General features: G+C 42.9%; 1 protein-coding gene across 1 annotated transcript in view; it reads right to left on the bottom strand.

Moving 5' to 3' along the window:
- The window catches only part of LOC141145538 (uncharacterized), a 195,931-nt gene that overhangs the window by 60,962 nt on the left and 113,140 nt on the right, over window positions 1–21,829 (bottom strand). The window contains exons 15-18 of the mRNA XM_073632305.1: window positions 10,271–10,387; window positions 9,607–9,705; window positions 7,865–8,065; window positions 5,314–5,412 (exon numbers count right to left, since the gene is read on the bottom strand). Of these exons, the coding sequence (XP_073488406.1) occupies window positions 5,314–5,412; window positions 7,865–8,065; window positions 9,607–9,705; window positions 10,271–10,387 (516 nt within the window). The remainder of the gene's footprint in view (window positions 1–5,313; window positions 5,413–7,864; window positions 8,066–9,606; window positions 9,706–10,270; window positions 10,388–21,829) is intronic.

The following is a 21,829-nucleotide window of genomic DNA, read 5'->3' on the forward strand; positions in this document are numbered from 1 at the left end:
TTGCCGCCACACATGCTTGACACCATCTGAACCAAATAAGTTTATCTTGGTCTCATCAGACCACAGGACATGGTTCCAGTAATTCATGTCCTTAGTCTGCTTGTCTTCAGCAAACTGTGCGCAGGTTCTTGTGCATCATCTTCCTTCTGGGACGACAGCCATGCAGACCAATTTGATGCAGTGTGCGGCGTATGGTCTGAGCACTGACAGGCTGACCCCCCCCACCCCTTCAACCTCTGCAGCAATGCTGGCAGCACTCATACATCTATTTCCCAAAGACAACCTCTGGATATGATGCTGAGCACGTGCACTCAACTTCTTTGGTCGACCATGGCGAGGCCTGTTCTGAGTGGAACCTGTCCTGTTAAACCGCTGTATGGTCTTGGCCACCATGCTGCAGCTCAGTTTCAGGGTCTTGGCAATCTTCTTATAGCCTAGGCCATCTTCATGAGGTGCCATGTTGAACCTCCAGTGACCGGTATGAGAGCGTGAGAGCGATAACGCCAAATTGAACACACCTGCTCCCCATTCACACCTGAGACCTTGTAACACTAATGAGTCACATGACACCGGGGAGGGAAAATGCCTAATTGGGCCCAATTTCTAAGTGCTGGAAAATAATGGTGGTCACAGAAAATATTGACACTTTGGGCCCAATTTGGACATTTTCACTTAGGAGTGTAGTCACTTTTGTTGCCAGCGGTTTAGATATTAATGGCTGTGTGTTGAGTTATTTTGAGGGGACAGCAAATTTACACTGTTATACAAGCTGTACACTCACTACTTTACATTGTAGCAAAGTGTCATTTCTTCAGTGTTGTCACATGAAAAGATATAATAAAACATTTACAAGAATGTGAGGGGTGCACACACTTTTGTAAGATACTGTACCTGTGTATTCCCGTTAAGGCATAAAGAGTCCTCAAATTGGCAATAGCCTACTATAGTGAGAAGACGATGGAGGAAATTCTCTCTGCATTTTTCGGGTAAACATCAAGGCCACAATTTGAGAATTGGTGGCTCAGAACAATCAGAGGGAGGAAAGGGAGCAGCACAAAGGGAAGTCCTCCGCAGACGTCTGATCTCCTGCAGGGCCAACAATACAGGAAGGGATACTTAGCGTGTCAGGCCGGTGGTACTTTCATGTCTGAGATGACACTTGCATAAGAGGTGTTGGTTCTGAGGTCACCCAGCACATATTATGCAGGCGACGTGCGTCACTGAGAACAACAAACGTTGCGCACACACGTGTTACTGTATACATCTGGGCTCTCTGAAGACTCACAATCACCAGAGAGGAATCCACATTCTTCACATACTTCCTACACGGCCGCCGAGTAAAGACAAATGCCCATTAAAGTGTATCTACAGGCACACCTAGATTTGAATGGAGAAGGGAAGGGCTCAACACTGCTGTCTGATTATGGAGATCTGGCTTCCAATATTGAAGACAGCATGGGCAATTTCACAGAGATTGAAAGATCAACCTTCTATTACATTTCCACTTATATCTGTAACATTTTGTATTTCCCATCAGTGAAGTCAGGGAAACGTAAGACTATTACTACCAGAGATATGACTGCCTAAAACCTGTTTAACACACTGGAGAATAAAATGGTGAGACACAACAAACTTCAGTGCCCTAAATTTTCATAATGTAGGTAGGTGCAGTCTACTCTCTTCACTGTAGGTGGCACTCTCCCGCAGTGGCATTACAGTTGGAGAGGAAGTCAAGAAGAACATGGTTTCTCTATGATTTCCTGGGTCACTGGGAAGCTATCCCTTTGGATGCTGCCATCCCATGTGACCCTAGCAACCATCTTGGGTCAGGCAGAACCTATTTAAGGCCCTGGCTCCCAGGCTTGGCGTGCATTTCGTGAGTGGGTAGCATAGGGACAGGTACCCCGTTTGGTAGGCACAGAACTAGCGGTAGGGAAAGGTTCCTGATGAGGATGGAAAGCATAGGGCTTGCAACTTCTCTGGAGATCTTCCCACTTGGGCGCGAGATGGCCAAGCGGCATTCTAACCTTCCTAAGAGGCACCGTCAGTCGGCTGAAACCTGCTCTCTGCACGCTGTTGGACCTATGAGTGTTCCCAGTTGGAGCTGCCTTCCCACTGGGTTTATTGTGAACTGTCTTACATAATTTCAATAAAAGTTCTTTCCTCCCATTTGGTTATTGCAGCTGTACCATACTGTACAGCTATAATTGCAGCTGTACCATACTGCACCCCATCTACAGGCTTGTCTGCAGAAGCCTGAGATTGCCCCTCTGGTCCACTGATCATGGGTACAAACCTTTCCAGCCTTCTGCAGGAAGGAATAATAAATGCACTTTTTTTTTTTTTGCAAAGACATGTGCATTATTTTTTCAGTAGAGGTGAACTTTTCCTTTAAAGCACTCAACTTCTACACAACAAAAATATCAATACACCAGTCCCTGTAAGAGGGCATCAACTGCCAAGGAGCTCAAGTTATTAAAAAATACATGTGCAACCAATAAAATAGGACACTAAATACCAAAATGATGTCCACACATGTCGCTACAAAACCAAACCCAAAAACCCCATGAATTATGCCAACTCCTTTTTAAACTGTAAGCTCTCATGTGCAGGACCCTCCTAACCCTCTTGTCTTAAATGGTACTGTAACTCTACTGTCTCCCTTATTTTGTAAAACGCTGCACAATCTGTTGGCGTTATATAAATCCTGTTTAATAATAATATTAATAATAACCAAATAAAAAAAAAATAAGTTATGTGTCAAACTTGCAGAAAAGGGTAGAGTGTCTCGGGTCAGTGCAGAATAATAACACGTATCGCTCCTTGTGCCGCTTCATCAGGGGAAATCTGACTGATCTGCTTTGGAGTAATTAAAACCTAAAAGAGGGTCAAAACCAGATCCTTCCTGGTGTCTCCCTTCCAGTCAGCTCTGCAGGACCTCTGGGTTCAGCTTCTCTCTCTCTCTAGGCCCCTGGGTCAACCATCCAGGGCCGCGCAACCACCTCCGCGGAGAATAGGGCAGCCGCCTCCTCCCTCCTGGACTCTGTTCCCCGGCTCAACTAACTCTGAGCACATGCGCCCGGGGCTTTAATACAGTATCCCAGCATGCAATGTAGCACTTCTTCTCTGCCAATTGCCAGGACTGTAACAAAGCCTGTGCACTCACTTGTCAGGTCCCACTGTCCAATATGCCTCCCAATTAGACCTGTAAGGGACAGTCAAACAAGCTGAGCTGCACCTGAGCACACCTAACCAATAGATCCTGCTCCCTAGTAGGCAGAGAGCACTCTAAGTTTTACCTGACCATCTTCCTGGTAAGCAGAAAGATCAAAAACTATACTCTCTTCTAGCACCTACCTAGGAGGGTGCTACAGATATGCATAGCTCCCAACTGTCCCTGATTTCGAGGGACTGTCCCTGATTTTGGGAAATGTTCCTCTTTCCTCCTTATTTGTCCCTCTTCTCCTAGGGGGTTATCTGATGTGGGAAGGAGTCACCGGGGGACCCCAGAAGATGAGGTTTGGGGCCACTCAGTGCAAAATGAGCTGCACAGTGGAGCTAAGTATGACATGTTTGTTATTTAAAATAAATAAATAAAAACGAACCCTTACAATCTCTTCAAGGGTTGAAGCCGAACTCTGGAGAAAGTCCAAAACTACTCTTACAGTTGGGCTCCCCCCCACACTGTGAGGATTAAATGCTCATTTTGGCCTAGGGTACCATTAAACCTCTGACGCACAGGGCTGTCCAGGTCCAGATGTAATGTGTCCCTCCCAGTGATTTAGTGCACCCGGCCAGGAGGGACAGGTGCAGCGTTCAGCCCCAATGCAGGCAGCCTGTCAAAGTCTATGTCAAGTTGCAGATGGATGGGGCAGAAGACCTTGGTTCCCGACCTTAATCCCTGAGTGAATAGTGTACAGCCCAGCCACAGCTTGCTGTAAATTTTGCCAGGTGCAGGAAAACGCTGGGAGGGATGCAGTGCAGCTGGACAAGTGTGCAAATGACCTAATGATACCATAGACAAAAATGTGTCCTGGGAGGGATGCACTGAAGTTGGATGACCCTGTGTGCAAGGGCCCTTAAAATGCAGAATTACTTACCTTATCCCTGCAGGATCTCCTTCTGTCCATGTGATTGGTCCCCCCAAAGCCCCTTGTCTTCGGTGCTCCATCAGTCACAGGTTTTCTGGCATCATCATGTACAATGCAAGACCAGCAGTCCTACATTGTGAGGATGCAGAGGTCCCCATCACAACCCTGGCATCTGTCAAAAAGTTTTATCTGTTATCACTGACACTGGCTTTACTGGTTACTGATTCTCCTTATCCAGTAACATCACTTCCACCAGATCAATAGTGGAAAGTCGATTCAAGTATCTAACTTCATCTTAAGCCCTGATGAAGCGAGAATGCAAACTATTAATAAAGAGGTAAACCTAAAAAATAAAATAAAAATTCTGACAGGTAACATTTTTATGACATAAGAGACCCTATTGGCCCATAAACCCCTCTCCCAGCCTGTCAGCATCTGTGAACACTGAGCTGCTACATATACGGTGTGGCCCTGTGCTGTGACTATGTGACTCACACAGAAGTGGCGTCATCATGGCCTGGCCAGTCGAATGGCCAAAGAGTCCTAACCCAAAAGGAAGACCAGAAGAAAAGCAGCGCTGGAGGGGATCGTTTGCCAGGTAAGTCAGCCATAATGTGCACATATGCTGTACATACTAGTACATCATGGTATAAAGCTCACGGGGGGGGGGGTGTCTTTTTTTTTTTTTTTATTGTGGAGATTTAATTCCACTTTAATGCGACTTTGACTCTTTTAGCATTGGGTCTGGCACTCTTTCTATTGGTGTCTACAAGAAAAAAAAACGCTGCTCCAGGTGTATAGAGATAAGACTGATTGGAGTATCTCGCAGAGTGCTAGCCCCGGCCCGCCTCTGTGGGAAACTTGGAAAGAAGAAAGAAATAGCTGCACATCCAGAACTTCAGATTGCCTTTTATTTTGTTTCACAAAGATAACACCAAAGACACCAACCTGTGGCCACGTAGACGCGTTTCACACATACTGTACGTCTTGTGCTTAATCATTACCAAATGATTAAGCACAAGATGTATGTGTGAAACAAAATAAAAGGCAATCGGAAGTTCTGTATGTGCAGCCATTTCTTTCTTTTTTCTATTGGTGTGTACTTTGCCTTGAGATTTTCAGGCACATCAGCTATTCTGGCAAGCGCCTGAGTGGATGAAGTCCCAGGTTGGGCCTGGCGTTTTGCATTTTTTTGGAGCTCAGTGCTTCTAAGTGACCTTACTATGTCGGTAGCGTTGACATCCGCCTTCATGTTCAGCAAGCTGTTACAGACGTCCAGCTGACCATTCCCGGCGGCGAGGTGGAGAGGCGTTCTTTTGGTCTGCAGAAGGAATCAGAGACAGCGGGCGTCGAAGATTAAAAACGCGGTGGCAGTTTATCATAAAATCATTCTCGGGCACAGTTACAGTTTGGCTGTGTTATGGCGTTCACATTTATAATTTGCCTCTGTATTTGTCTTGTGTATACAGACAGAGGAAAAATATGTAAACCACTTTATCCTCTACTTAGCGCTGACACGGCTGTACCCGGCCGAAGCCATGTCTGGTCTGCCTGTGCATCCTAATATTAAAAAAGAAACCAGTACGGAGAAATATGAGACCACCATTTCTGAAATACTAAGTGCCTGGCTGTCTCTGGCTTCAGTTGCTGACCTGGAACAAGCATGCAGACAGTGAAGGCAGAGGTCCTGGTCTGTACACCTTTTTTCCAGGTCAGAGGCTCAAAGATCTGAAGCTGCTGGATTTCCATTTCCACCATTGAACTAGCATCTGGCAGCTCCCAAAATAATGGTGCCAATGTCAGCAGGATTCAAGGCTTTCATGTTATTACTCACTTTTAACTGAAGCCACCTTTCAGGTTTCTTCTGGTGGATGGGTAGCCTGGCTCAGCCTGTCAGCTTCCACCCACAACTCAAATCCAGTAATCTCAACCATACTGTCCATTTATTGATGAGCAGAGCCACAGATAGGGGGGTAGAACCAACCCTTCAGAGCAGGACCCGGGCCCTATCAGTTAAGCAGGGGGTTAAGGGGCAGAGACAAGATTCTTTAAATACCTTTGGGTGCGTGCACAATAATCCCATGTGTCATGAATTACAGCAATTCAATAAAAAGTCCCTAGTCCCATCAGTTAAGCAGCAGGGGCCCAGGGACAAAGATGAGACTATTTACTCATTTTCTAGAGCAGAAGGCGTAAGGCTCCATTTACTAGACATGTGCAATTCGTTTAACGAATTTTGACAAATTTGTTAATTTCCAAATTTCCGAATGTCCAAAATTTTGGACATTCGGAAATTGGAAAATTCGAAATTTGGAAATTTGACAATCCAAAAATAAGAATAAAAATCTGAACATTCAAAAGAATGAAAATCTGAAAATTCGAAAACCTGAAAATCTGAAATAACTAACTAAATATTAAATTATAGGTATTGGAATTTCCTTTCAAATTTGGCTGTTAGTGAACATATTTGAACAAATTATCTGAAATAACGAATGCCGTATCTAAACGAATGTAACATAACGATCTAAAAATAATAAATAACAATAATAATAATAATAAAACCTTTTTATTATTATTATTTATTATTAATTTGTTAGATGCGGCATTCGTTATTTTGGATAATTCGTAACTTTAGATAAATTTGTATTTGTTACATTCACATACCTCCCAACTTTTTGAGATGGGAATGAGGGACACCTACGATATCAACAAAAGTATGCAGGCATAGGACACACCACTTGCCACACCCCCTTAAAGGAAAATTGTACAAAAAAGCAAGATTGGTTAAACCCACAAGTGCTTTTTTTTACCACTACTATTCCTTTATATTGGCTTTTGGATGTTACAAATGCAGCAATTTAGAAATCAGATAAAAGATTTAGCACTGGAAAACACCTTTTGATAGATAAAAAGTGCATTTTATATACAACTATATAGATCAGACCAAAATGAGGGACAAATGAGGAGGAATGAGGGACAGAGGGACATTGCTCCAAATCAGGGACAGTCCTTCAAAATCAGGGACAGTTGGGAGCTATGCATTCACAAACAGCCAAATTTGAAAGGAAATTCCAATACCTATAATTTAATAGTTAGTTATTATTTTGAATGTTATGGATTTTCTTTCTTTTTTTTCAGATTTTTGAATTTCTGAATTTTCGAATTCCAAAAATCTGAAAATTCGGAAATTCGGAAATTCAAAAATTCAAAATTCCGAAATCTTAAAATCCGAATTCTCGGATTTCCAAATTTTCGAAAAAAGCAAAAAAACCAATGAAATGAAAACGAAAAAGAACTAATTTTTTGTCAGTGCACATGTCCAGTGTGCCTTTATGCGACTTTTGGTTCGACTGTGATCTGACTTTACATTCTCTGGGCCAAAGTCGCATCAAAAGTCATTGCAACTTTAAGTCACACTAATTTGAATGGCTGCCATTGAAAAAAAAAAAATGGGCTGCCACTTGCAATGCAACTTTGATGTTCAAAGTCATAAAAGAAGTCACACAAGTGTAAATGGAGCCCAATCTTCCCTGTCGTGGGGCTACCAACAATTAAATTAAAATTCCAGTCTCCTCTTCTATATCAATTCGCTGGGGCAGGCTGTAGCTTTAATAGTTCTGAGCAAACCTTTGGCCTTACCCAAAAAGGAAGGGGGGCCCTATCAGGCAGGCAGCATGGGGCCCCACGATTTCTAGTAACGGCCCAATAAATTAATTCTGAATGGTTCCTGATGAGGGATTCATATTTTATAGCTTGCAAGGTATGTTGCTTACCAAGGACATGGCGTCAATACTGGCGAGGTAATTTTCCACCAGCAGCTTAACAAGGTGATTGCAGCCGTTTTCAGCGCACAGGTGAAGCGGCGTCAGGCCCAGTTTGGTTTTGGCATTCACGAAAGCCTTGTGCCTCAGCAGGATATCCGCCATCTTGTCGTGGCCGTTCTCACAAGCAAGGTGTAGGGCTGCTTTGCCGTGCTGCAGAGGATGAAGCATTTCATTATCTGGTGGGCCTTTCTAATCTATAAAGTGTATGTATAGCCAGTTTTGGATAAAGTAAAGAAAGATTCGAACTCCCATCAGCTAAAACCCTTGCTTTTGGTTTTGGACAGAGTGTAGAACAGTGTATCCCCTGTTCGCTAACACTTTTTCTATTGGTTTATGGGTGGCGTGTAGAGGGGTTAGAACCCTGTCAGGTTTTTATTCCTAGGTCCATGCATAGGAGGTACTAGATCTCCTATTGTAATATCCAGCGTTTTGAACTGACTAGCATCAGTGAGGCTGCTCACATATACCAGAGCACCACCAAAGTATGGAGGGCTTGATAAAATTCAGCTTCATGTAAGAAGCTGTAAACATCCCACACCAATAGTTGGAGAGTTCCAAATGGTATTTTATTGAATAATCAGTAGAATAAGAAAGCCAATGTGTTTAGAGGGTTCAGACAAGCGTGGAACTCCATGTTGCACCAACTATAGGTGGAAGGATCTTGCTATATAAAATCAAATGTTATTACAACCCAATCAGGTCCACCATATTCAGATTACAAAATACTTGAACCCTTTAAAATGTGTTGGCTTTCTTATTTTACCAATAAAATACCATTTTGGACTCTCCAACCATTGGTGTGGCACCCTTACTACTTCTTACATAGTGAGGACACAGACAGCAATGAAAACCTCAACTAGGTAGATACTCCCTCTTTATTTGTGTCGGTGACCATTGTCTCAAAGGAATAATGTGGTGGAACATCCACCATTTTGCAGATGTCACCGAATAGGAGGTAAGGGGAAATCTTCCAATGGGTGCATCAGATTCCTCTTACTTTGTAGCAATTTCCACAAATAAAAAAAACGAAAATGACAAGGGTTCTAATCATTACCTACTCTATCCAAAACTAAAACTAGTATTTGTGTTTAGCTATTTTAACAAACATGTTAAAATTGAATTTTCATTATATTGTATCTACAATGGTGGTCAACTTTCTCAAACTGGCAGGGGGAGGGGGCTAAAATAATGTCCCTGACGTCAACAAAGGGTCACCCATAATATCTGGTAAATGTAATGCTATTGAACTGTCAGAGACTGCCGACATATTGCAGGAGATGGTCAGAGACTTCAGACATACTACAGGAGATGGTCGAAGGTTGAAGACATGTTACGAGATAGATGGTCAGAGACTGGGGACATACTTCAGGAGATGGTCAGAGGTTGAAGACATGTTACGAGATAGATGGTCAGAGACTGGGGACATACTTCAGGAGATGGTCAAAGACTGCAAAACAGGAATATGATCCTTTAACACCCAAGGCTGAATGGCCAAAGGGTTCCCTCATCCATTAGCTGTGAGCTACTTCAGGAGTACACTTTGGAACCTCTTTCTTGCTGAAGCACCCATGGCGCCCACTTCCTCTGCCAATCCCTTTCTCCTGGTCTTGCCCAGATATACTCTTCAAACCAAAAGACAGATTTCTCACTATCATGCTATACACCAGCCCAACCTGTCAATGACATCTTACCTCATCAAACAAATCCACCCTGGCATGATTCTGGATCAGGATCTTCACCACTCCAGTGTGACCGCTCTCTGCTGCCACCAGTAATGGAGACCAGCCGTTCTGGAATAGAACAAGCATCACATCAAGGGACAATCTACAATAAATGGGGATAATCTACAAGACATGAGGACAATCTTCAACACATAAGGACAACCTGCAACACATGGGGACAATGTACAGTACAACGCAAGGGGACAACCTACAACACACAGGAACAATCTACAACGCATAAGGACAACATACAACACATGGGGACAACCTACAACAACCCGTGAATGAAAAGTGAAAGGTAGAGCAGTACAGCGATAAGCTCATCTCTCTGTCACTCTACTCCCTCCTCCTACCAGCATGCTTCTTGCCAGCACATGCCCGGAGTTTAGCTTTAAAATTATTATCATTATTATTATGATTGAATTATATCACGTTCACATCTTTAGTGCTGTACAAAGTCAACTGAAGCCGCTCATGAATTATTTTTGCAGCTTATTTGCTCAGAGGGTATACAAGCCAGCACATTAGCATGACAGCCAAGCGCGTAACAATTTCAGTCTGAGACCCCCCTCCCCAATAGGGACTGTCCTATAATATGAGGGACCTTCCTGTATGCCTTATATTAGGTTCTCACCTTGGCCTGCTTGTTCACGGTCTGCTGAATGCAGCCGCCTCCTATATGGGTAATCATCTCCAATAGCACTTCCGTGTTCCCAGTCCTGGCACAGTAATGCAGCGGAGTCTCACCGGCCTTGTTTATCAGAAAGCACAAAGTGTATTTAGTATTTAGAACATTTGTACATACATTTTAGTTTGCTACTTACTTACTCCCACTTGGGACAATATAATACCACACTTATGTTCTCTCTCTATCTGCATGGACAGATTCTGCCACGTTTCGACCAATAGAGAACTACATATGGACCACCTGGAGAATCTAGTGGAACTGATCCAGGAATTTCTTCTGTGTAAGTTCTATATCATTTGCAGTTCATTGCCTGACACCATCATGGACCTTGTTACCAAGCCCATGTCACTCTGCTATATCTTTCTGATCTTTTAGATATTGCTGTACTTGGATTAAATTCATATATAGGAACCCTTTTACCTGCCAAAGGCTTTGTATTTTTGTCAATTCAGTCCTCGGATTTACACAGCTCTGCCACACAGCACAGTCCTGTCTGGAAGGGCAGGAGACCTGATTTGTCTCTGTTCCTCCCCATCCCTCCCCCTAGCCTGTGATCGAACAATAAGGGTTCGTTTACATTTGCAGCAACCCTTATCACCCCTTTGAAAAATGATCTGCAGTGGATCACTTTTCAGAGGGTGGCTGGGAGGTGATATGCAGCCTCCTCATCGCCTGTGTTCTGCAACACAACCGTGTGCATTGCATACAAGTGCAGCAAGGCTGCATCCCAATTTATTTGAATGGGTCACAATTGACGTCAGTACTGCCCACCATACTCTACATGAGGTATAACATTTTCTGTGGCAAGTGTACAACCGTGTCGCAGCTTAAGGGAGGTGGGGAATCAAACAACACTCAGCCGTCTATTTTTCCGCCCCTCAACCAAAAATGTGAGAGAAAAGCGAAACTGGCAACAAACTGATGAAGCAAGCAAAGCAACTGATGAGCAGGTCTCTCTGCTCTCCCCTCCTATCAGCATGCCACTTGTTAGCTGATGACCACTGCAGAACAACTGGCTCCTGGTGCTGCTTCTCTCCCTCCCAGTCTCAGCTCTGCTGTACATGGACTGCAAGAGGCTAATATCAAGTCAAGTTGAGCTACTTACACTGCTTATATAAAAAAAAAATACATTTAACTATTTTATAATGGATACAGAGTTTAATTTTTTGAGCCTTTTATATCCGCCTGGTGATTTAAAGCAGCCCTTAATCCCCAAAAATACTTCTCCCCCCCACCCTGCTTCTTCCATTGGATAAAAATTCAATAAAAAAAAAAAAAAGATATCTGACCTATTTAGGCAGCGTGCCACAGGCTTTTGCAAATGCAGAGATGTACCACAGGTCTTTAGGACCCAGCAGAAACCTGCAGCACAAATGCAGCCATGTGGGGGATGTCTGTGCACACGAGCAAATGCCACAGGTATAAAAGTCCTAGACACCAGCATTGTGTGCGCATGCACAGGGAACCGGACAGAGGCCATCGGCCCATCTGTGCACATGTGAGATAAGCAAAGGTGCAGGCAAGGAGGGGTGGGGCTAAAATATTGGGGGACTGAAGTTCCTTTTTAACCACTTGCCGACCAGCCGTTTTACTGCGGCAGGTTGGCTCTGCTGGGCAAATCGACGTTACCTTACGTCGCTTCCTTTTGTGGCCACTAGGGGCCGATCTCTCTCTTCCCCTGGTAAGTCCCAGTTAGAACACAGTGAGGGAACAAAGTTAACCCCTTTCCTGCCAGTGACATTTATACAGTAATCAGTGCATTTTTATAGCACTGATCGCTGTATAATTGTCAATGGTCCCAAAAATGTGTCAAAAGTGTCCGATATGTCCGCCGCAATATCGCAGTCCCAATAAAAATCACAGATCATCGCCATTACTAGTCAAAAAAAAAAAAATAATAATAAAAATGCTAGAAATCTATCCCCTATTTTGTAGACGCTATAACTTTTGCGCAAACCAATCAATATACGCTCATTGCGATTTTTTTTTTTTTTTTACCAAAAATATGTAGAAGAATACATATCGGCCTAAACTGAGAAAAATGTGGGATATTTATTATAGCAAAAAGTAAAAGATATTGTGTTTTTTTCAAAATTGTCACTCTTCTTTTGTTTATAGCACAAAAAATAAAAACCGCAGATGTGATCAAATACCACCAAAAGAAAGCTCTGTTTGTGGGAAAAAAAGGACGTCAATTTTGTTTGGGTACAGCGTCGCATGTCAGCGCAATTGTCAGTTAAAGCGACACAGTGCCGTATCGTAAAAAATGGCCTGGTCATTAAATAGCCAAATCTTTCGGGGCTGAAGTGGTTAAAGAGTAAAGCCAGGTTGTGTTCTGTTCTTACCCTTTGACAAAGTCACGTGCCCATGGCGAAACGCATTAGGACGATGCCAAGTGATGTTATCACGCCCACCCAGAAGTCACCTTCGGAGAGCTGGATAAGGTGATGCTGTGTCTCTAGCCTTAAAGTGGGGTTCCACCCAAAAAAACCCAAAATACCTGAAAAATTCTAAAAAAAACCCAAAAATACATTTGGATATTTTTTTTTACTTACCTCTAAATGCCTGTTGCTAGGTTGTCCCTCGTAGTCTGCCTCTTCCTTTGCCTGGGCTGGTGACATCACTTCCCCCTCGGCACAGGAAGGGCTCGGCTCTGCTCCCTCCCTCCTGTTAATCATCTGGGACCTATTACAGGTCCCTGGTGATTGAGCGGCCAATCACAGCGCGCGGCGCCGCTTGCGCATGCGCAGTGGGTGCCAGGCTGTGAAGCCACAGCCCGGCGCCCACAGTTGAAATGCCGGCACCGACGAGCGGAGGGGGGGGACGAGCGGGGCTTTGATCCCCCGCATCGCTGGACCCTGGGACAGGTAAGTGTCCAATTAAAAGTCAGCAGCTGCAGTATTTGTAGCTGCTGACTTTTAATTTTTTTTTTTTTTTTAATGGACCCCCTGGGTGGAACTCCTCTTTAAGGAGGGCCTGTACATCTATAGATGATTTTTTAATTGGTGCACTACTCTTCTCAGTGCATTTTAAGTGTGAGCGGAATGCTTTGTGGATTTAATAAAGGGTTTTACGTTATTTGGGTAAAACAATATGTTAGCCATTTTCTTTTGAGTGGAAGAGCTACAGGAGGAAATAGTGGGATTAGTGTGACAGAGAGGGTAATTGCTGAAGAGGTGAATGAATGGGAGGAACCCCAAATATCTGAAAGCGGTGTATGAGGCCCCTGCTTAACGACTTAAGGATCGAGCCTCTTTCTGAGATGTGTTGTTTACAAGTTAAAAACAGTTTTTTTTGCTAGAAAATTACTTAGAACCCCCAAACATTATACATTTTTTTTTCTAACACCCTAGAAATAAAATGGCGGTCGTTGCAATACTTTCTGTCATACCGTATTTGCGCAGCAGCCATTCAAGCGCACTTTTTTTGGAAAAAATACACTTTTTTGAATTAAAAAATAAGGCAACAGTAAAGTTAGCCCAATTTTTTTTATATCGTGAAAGATAATGTTACGCCGAGTAAACTGATACCCAACATGTCACGCTTCAAAATTGCGCCCGTTCCTGGAATGGCGACAAACTTTTACCCTTAAAAATCTCCAAATTCTACAGCTTGCATGTTTTAGGTGACAGAGGAGGTCTGGGCTAGAATTATTGCTCTCGCTCTACCGATCGTGGTGATACCTCACATGTGTGCTTTGAACACGGTTTTCATATGTGGGCGTTACTCATGTATGCGTTCGCTTCTGCACGCAAGCTCGTTGGGACGGGGCGCGTTTAAAAAAATTATTTTTATCTTATTTATTTCACCTTTTATTTTTTTTTATTTTTACACCGTTTTTTAAAAAATTATAAAAATGTGTCACTTTTATTCCTATTACAAGGAATGTAAACATCCCTTGTAATAGAAAAAAAGCATGACAGGACCAGGTCAAAAAGACCTCAGATCTCATATTTACACTAAAATGCAATAAAAAAAAAATATTAAGAAAAAATTTGTCATTTAAAACATTTTTTTTTAAAAATGGCCCTTTAAGAGCTATGGGCGGAAGTGACGTTTTGACATCGCTTCCGCCCTGCAATGATGTGGAGATGGGTGGCGGCCACAAGAAGGACCCGATCGCCTCCGGTAAGCAGCAGAGGGACCGGAGCGCGGTGGGAAGGGGGGGCTCTCTCCTGCCGCCGATAAAAGTGATCTTGCGGTGAATCCGCTGCAGAGACCACTTTTATCTTAAACCGGACCGCTCACTGAAGAAGAGGATACCAGGGTTATGGCAGCTAGCTGCTGACATAACAACAATATTCCTTTTCAAACAGCCGACGTATAACGACGGTGGGCGGTCCAGAAGTGGTTAAAGAGGAAGGTGCTTGATGACCTATTTCTACACAATGAGGTCCATCAGTGGAGATGAGTGCAGAGTGCAAAGGGTGGTGGGATTCACTCGGGCACTATTGCATGTAAAGGAGGAAAAGAAGACACGATATATAGAGGATGAAAGATATCAATTTAGAGCACAACATTCTTAGTTTGTATTATTACTAATATGATGTGGATGATATACTGAAGCATCAGAACTGTTTATTACTCACATTTTCACAATGAAGGAGATATTTATTTCTGGGCACGATTCACTGTGATTGCAATTGGTGACACAAATATATATGATTTTATGATGATATACAGTATATTCTTCATCTACGAGTGCATACAGTATGTATAGAATTTCAGTATTGTAATTAGTTGCGCCGCACTTTTTTGATTTTGTGCTTTTTAGTGTTCTCTTTACTTACTTGACCTCCAGAAGATTTACCCCCCCCCCCCCCCCCTTTATGACCAGGCAATTTTTTTGCGATACAGCAATGCGTTACTTTAACTGACAATTGCGTGGTCGTGTGACGCTGTACCCAAATAAAATGTTTATTCTTTTTTTCCTCACATATAGAACTTTCTTTTGGTGGTATTTGATCACCTCTGTGGTTTTAATTTTTGGCGCTATAAACAAAAAAAGACTGACAATTATGAAAAAAAAAACACACAATAAAATACAATAAGTAAAAAAAAAAAATGTTAGTTTCTGCTTTAAAGCATATCCAATTAAAAAATAAAAAATAAAAAAAAAAAACAAATTTCTTCATCAATTTAGACCAATAAGTATTCTGCTACATATTTTTGGAAAAAAAAAATCCCAATAAGCGTATATTGATAGGTTTGCGCAAAAGTTATAGCGTCTATACATATAAACTATGGAATATATATATATATATATTTTTTTTACTAGTCATGGCGGTGGCGATCGGCGACTTATAGCGGGACTACAATATTGCAGCGGATAGTCGGGACACCTGACATTTTTGACACTTTTTGGGAACCAGTGACACTAATACAGTGATCAGTGCTAAAAAATTATGCACTGTCACTGTACTAATGACACTGGCTAGGAAGGGGTTAGCATCAGGGGCGATCAAAGGGTTAACTGTGTGCCTAGCTGGTGCGTTACTACTGTGGGGGGCGGTGCTTGTACTAGGGGAAGGCATGGATCTTTGCTTTGCAGAGACACAGGATCCATTGCCTTCTGTACTGACAGAATGGTGATCTGCCTTGTTTACAGAACTGTACAGAAGCATTGGTGGTTGCCAGCGGATATCGAGCCTGCCGTACCCACCGATCAGCTCCCACTGTGTATAATCCCAGCGGGAGCAGGCCGGCAGCGACGAATGCGCCCCCAGACCCGGAAGTGCAGGATCACGTACTAGGTATGTGATCCTGCGGAGTAGAGCCGCCTTGCCGCTATATATATATATATAAGTGCAAGCGGTTAATCAAGTGAGTCTAGCAGGACATGGTGATACTTGTAGTTCCTCATCCTGACAACTTTGCCTCTCATGGGAACATTATCACAGCATTCTAGTTTTGTCTTGCAATATACTAAAGTCCGAATGTTTTGGCGCATCGTAAAAAGAAAGTGACACGGATTCATAAAAGAACTCAAACACGTTGTTAAAGATCCATTTTCCTTCAGAAAATTCCATCATTGAATCCAGATGTCCGGCATAAATCTCCGGCAGGAAAACTTGAAAAACTGGCAGGTGGCGGAGTGGATGATAACAATGATACGAAGGCAGCCATTCGCCTGGAGGGCGTCACAGAACATAATGGATAATAAATCCAGCAACTTTTACGTTTTCCTATCATGGCGAATCTCGCCAACAATAAATTTAAGCTTCCAGCTTATAACGGCAACTTCATCACATCACAACAAACACCAAAGAAAAAGAATTCAAGTTTTAAAGCAAAGCAAATAAACAATAAAGAGGGGAACAAAATTGAAAGTTTTTTGCTTTGCCAAAAATGTTGGCAAAATTTCTAACATTTGGTGCATTGGAGTCATTAGGGAAGTCAATTTTCAATCAATTTTCACCAACTTGACCCCTTCCCGGTATTTATACCTGGGGGGGGGGACTGCCCAGATCACGTGACTACTGTGATTACTTTATTTTCTTTGCTTTAAATGTTTTATTATAATCACAGTGGTCACATCATCTGGGCAGTCCTTCCCCCCAGGTATACCGGGAAGGGGTTAAGTTGGTGAAAATTGACTGAAAATTGACTTCCCTAATGCCTCCAATGCATCAAATGTTAGAAATTTTGCCAAAATTTTTGGCAAAGCAAAAAACTGTCAATTTTGTTCCTCTCTTTATTAATTACTTTATTTTGTTTGCTTTCAAATTTTTATTATAATCACAGTGGTCACATGATCTGGGGCAGTCCTTCCTACCCCCAGGTGGAAATAGTTGGAAGGGGTTAAGCTGGTAAAAACGGGTTGAAAATTTACTTCCCTAATGACTCCAATTCAAGAAATGTCAGAAATTTTGCCCAATTTTTTGGCAAAGCAAAAAACCTGTCAATTTTGTTCCTCTCTTTATTAATTACTTTATTTTGTTTGCTTTCAATTCTCTATTATAATCAATAAAGATGAACAAAATGGACAGTTTTTTTAGCTTTGCCAAAAATTTTGGCAAAATTTCTGACATTTCTTGAATTGGAGTCATTAGGGAAGTCAATTTTCAATCCGTTTTTACTAGCTTAACCCCTTCCCGCTATTTACACCTGGGGGTAGGAAGGACTGCCCCTGATCATGTGATCACTGATTAGAATTTACATTTTAAAGCAAAGCAAAAAAGTAAACAATAGAGAGGAACAAAACTGACAGTTTTTTGCTTTGCTTACAATTTAGGCAAAATTTCTGACATATCTTGCATTGAAATCATTAGGGAAGTCAATTTTGAAACAATTTTTACCCCTCCCTGGTTTTTATGCTGGGGGGGAGGGGAGAAACAGGTAGCACTGGCTGATTATGTGACCACTGTGATTGGCTGTCACAGTGGTCACATGATTGGGAGCCAGTCCCACCATCTCCTGATCATAACAAGAGACGGGGAGCTGTCTAGAGATCCACGAAGGATCAGTGAGTGCGCTCTTCCCACAGGAACCTTGGCTGTCCATGGATGCAAAGGTGTGATGTATGAGCATTTAAGTCCACATTTATTGCAGTAAAGAGTTCAATACCACACGCTTTACTGCAAGACAGCGACTGATGTGCATTGTGGGGCACTGCCAAAAATTGGTGCATGCGTTATTTTCGACAGCGCACCGCAACATACAATAGTTTCTCTATTGGACCAAGAAACAATGGTACAAAAAAATTAACTGGAGTTTCGCTTTAACATAGAACACGTTAGCATGTGACGTATGTGCGTTAATGCACCTCAACAGATTGAGCAAGTGTTAAATGACCCCTGACAGGTTCTCTTTAAGATGGCCAACAGAGGGCCTGGTTAATATTTCTCTGCCCTCCCCCTGTCATGGTGTCTTGGAGCACCCCCCATGTTGCGTCTCTCGTCAGCCTATTATTTATGGTTTAAAATGAATCCTCTGCCCTCCCCCTGTCATGGGCTCTTATGTTGGGTCTCTCATTAGTGATTAGTCAATAATTATTCCTATGTCCTTCCCCTAACATGGCACCCCTCATGTTGTATCTCTCATTAGCCTGTTATTTATGGTAAATAATGAATACTCTGCCCTCACCCCATCATGTCAGCTTGGAGACTCAACCCTCGTGTTGAATCTCTGATTATTGTTATGGTTAATCCCCTTCCTTCCCTGTCATGGTTTTACGGTCTTTACTGTCAACACAGAGGACAAGGGGGCACTCTTTACGTCTAGGGGAAAAGAGATTTCATCTCCAATTACAGAAAGGTTTCTTCACAGTAAGAGCTGTGAAAATGTAGAATAGGCTCCCTCCAGAGGTGGTTCTGTCCAGCTCAGTAGATTGCTTTAAGAAAGGCCTGGATTCTTTCCTAAATGTACATAATATAACTGAGTACTAACAATTATAGGTAAAATTGATCGAGGGAAAATCCGATTGCCTCTCGGGGGATCAGGAAGGAATTTTTTCCTCTGCTGTAGCAAATTGGAGCATGCTCTGCTGGGGTTTTTTGTCTCCCTCTGAATCAACTGAGGGTATATTGGATTGTACGATATTTATTTTATTTATTTGTTTATTTTTGTGGTTGGACTGGATGGACTTGTGTCTTTTTTCGACCTGACTAACTATGTAACTATGGTTTCTTGGAACACCCATTATGTTGCATCTCTCATTAGTTAGTTATTTATAGTAAATAATGGATCTTCTGCCCTCCCCCTTATGGCGTCTTTGAGCACCCTTCATGTTGCATCTCTTGTTACCCATTATTTATTGTAATAATTAATCCTCTGCCCTCCACCTGTCATGGTATCTTGGAGTGCCCCCAATATTGGGTCGCTCATTACCCATTAATAATGGTAATAATTAATCTTCTGCCCCCCTCATCATGGCATCTTGGAGCACCCCTCATGTTGGGTCTTTGATTATTCCGTTATTTATAGTTAATAAATCCCCTTCCTTCTCTGTCATGACTTCTCGGAAGGCCCCTCATGTTGTATCTTTCATTAGTTTGCTGTTTATAGTAAATAATGGATCCTCTGCCTTCCCCCTTTGTGGCATGTTTGAGCACCCCTCATGTTGAATCTCTTATCACCCATTATTTATGGAAAAATGTTAGTCCTCTTCCCTCCCCCCTTATGGTGTCTTGGAGTGCCCCTCATATCGGGACTCTCATTACCTATTTATGGTAATAAATCCCCTGCCCTCCCTCGTTATAGCAACTTGAAGCACCCCTCATGTTGTGTCTCTCATGAACCCATTATTTATGGTTAAAAATCAATCCTCTGCCCTCCCCCTGTCATTGCATCTTTGAGTACCCCTTATGTTGGGTCTCTTATTAGTCCACTATTCATGGTTAATACTTATACCTCTGCCCTCCCCCACCATCGTGGCATCTAGAAGTGCCCCTCATGTTGTGACTCTGATTATTCTGTTATTGTTTGGTTAATAAATTAATCCTCTGCCCTCCCGCCATCATGGCATCTTGGAGCACCCCTCATGTTGCATCTCTCATTACCTATTATTTATGGTTAATATTTAATCTTCTGCCCTACCCCTGTCATAGCATCTAGGAGCACCCCTCATGTTGCGACTCTGATTATCCTGTTTTTTTTGGTGAATAATTAATCCTCTGCCCTCCCCCCATTCATGGCATTTTGGAGCGCCTCTCATGCTAGGTCTCTCATTACCCATTATTAATAATAATATTTCATCCTCTACCCTCCCCATCATCATTTCTTGGAGCGCTCCTCCTATTGCGTCCCTCGGTATGTAAAAGCTGCTTGTGGTTTTGTGAGGCAGAAAAGCCTGAACTTCGCCCTCCGAGTGTTTAAAGTTTATCTTTTCACACGCAGCCTTTATAAACTGACGCTGACGATCCCGCGGCGGTTCGGAACGGCTCTGGCTTTCATGTGCGAGCTCGGTCTGAGGGAGGGGGTCGATTCCGGAGCCAAGTCCCGGGGCTGCGTTTACAAAATGGAGGACTGAATATAAACACGGAGACGTGACAGACACTGTTCTATGTGCTGAGATGTTCCCTGTCCGCGAGGCGCGGGCCCGGAGGACGGCGGCTGGGGCCCCGCTGGCAGTCCACAAATCTCTAAATGACTCAAGACACTGAAGTTCTGTAAACCTGCCACGTAAATATTTTTCACAATGCTCCACATTTATCTATATTCCCTTCTGTGTGGAGAAGTCAACAGAGGCCTCGCCGAAGAACAAGAGTCTTAACAACGTCTGGAGGAAGGACCATCTCAGTTACCCATAGCAACCACCTTCTCCTATTGTGTTTCCAGCGCTGTGTGGGAGTGTATTAAAGAAAGCAGATTGGTTGCCATGGGCAACAAGAATTGTTCTGTATCCACTGTAAACTGGGGGACAGGTAGCAGGTATAAAGCTCCCTGGGATGAGCAGTCTTTCAGGCACAGATACTAAATCCAGTGAGGAAGTGACAAACAGGGTGGTGTTTATTTGTGATATATAGAAGTCTATATACAGGTGCTGTACAGTGTTCCAAAAACAAATAGGAACAAAAATAGCCAAACAAAAACCTAGCCATGTCTCGGCACTAACTATACAATATTACAAATCCAGCTACCAGGCCGAGCAAGCCTACAGCTTGTCAGCTTCCACATACACAGCTTAATAGCTTTTACCAACCTGTGTCTCTCCTAGACAGAAGTTGTCTGAGGTTCCCAGGCCAAGAGCACTGGCTGTCTGTCTCAGGTGAGTTTAAATTGGCCTGGGGAGAGGACCAAGATCCGAACTGGGCCATGGGTCAGAGATTCCTGAATGTGTATGAGAGGAGCCTGGGAGACATATAAACCCCGAACAGGACTTTTCCCGGCTCTCTCTCTGGGACGCTCTGCTACATATTATTATTATTATTATACAGGATTTATATAGCGCCAACAGTTTACGTAGCTCTTTACAACTTGAGGGTAGACAATACAAATACAATACACTTTAATACAGTAGGAATCAGAGGGCCCTGCTCCTTAGAAGCTTACAATCTAAGAGGGAAGGCCAAGAGATACAAGCGGTAATAACTGTGGGCGATGTGCTGATTGAGAAGATAAATGTACAGTTGTTAGGTGGAGGCCAGATGGGCTTCTCTGAAGAGATGAGTTTTTAGGGATCGTCTGAAAGTGGATAAAGTAGGAGAAAAGTAGGGGCGTATCTTGGAGATATTGCGGAGGTTGAGGCGGCAAATTTGGATAGCGAAAGGATGTGGGGCCGAAAGGTTAGTTCAGAGTCCAGGATTACACCTAGGACCTTGGCGTGAGAGGACAAGTTGATAGTTGAGCCGTTGATATTGACAGAGAAATCAGGGGAAGTGGCAACTGAGGGAGGAAATATCATGAGCTTGGATTTGGATAGGTTAAGTTTGAGGAAGTGATGTGACATCCAGGCTGATATGTCTGCTAGTAAGTTGGAGATGCGTGAGGAGACAGATGGAGAGAAAAACAGAAAATGACTCCTGCGCACAAGTGGTCGACCCAATAAAAGGGATACACTGGCCT

This window comes from Aquarana catesbeiana, linkage group LG05, assembly GCF_042186555.1.
Source record: "Aquarana catesbeiana isolate 2022-GZ linkage group LG05, ASM4218655v1, whole genome shotgun sequence".
Classification (NCBI taxonomy): Eukaryota; Metazoa; Chordata; class Amphibia; order Anura; family Ranidae; genus Aquarana; species Aquarana catesbeiana.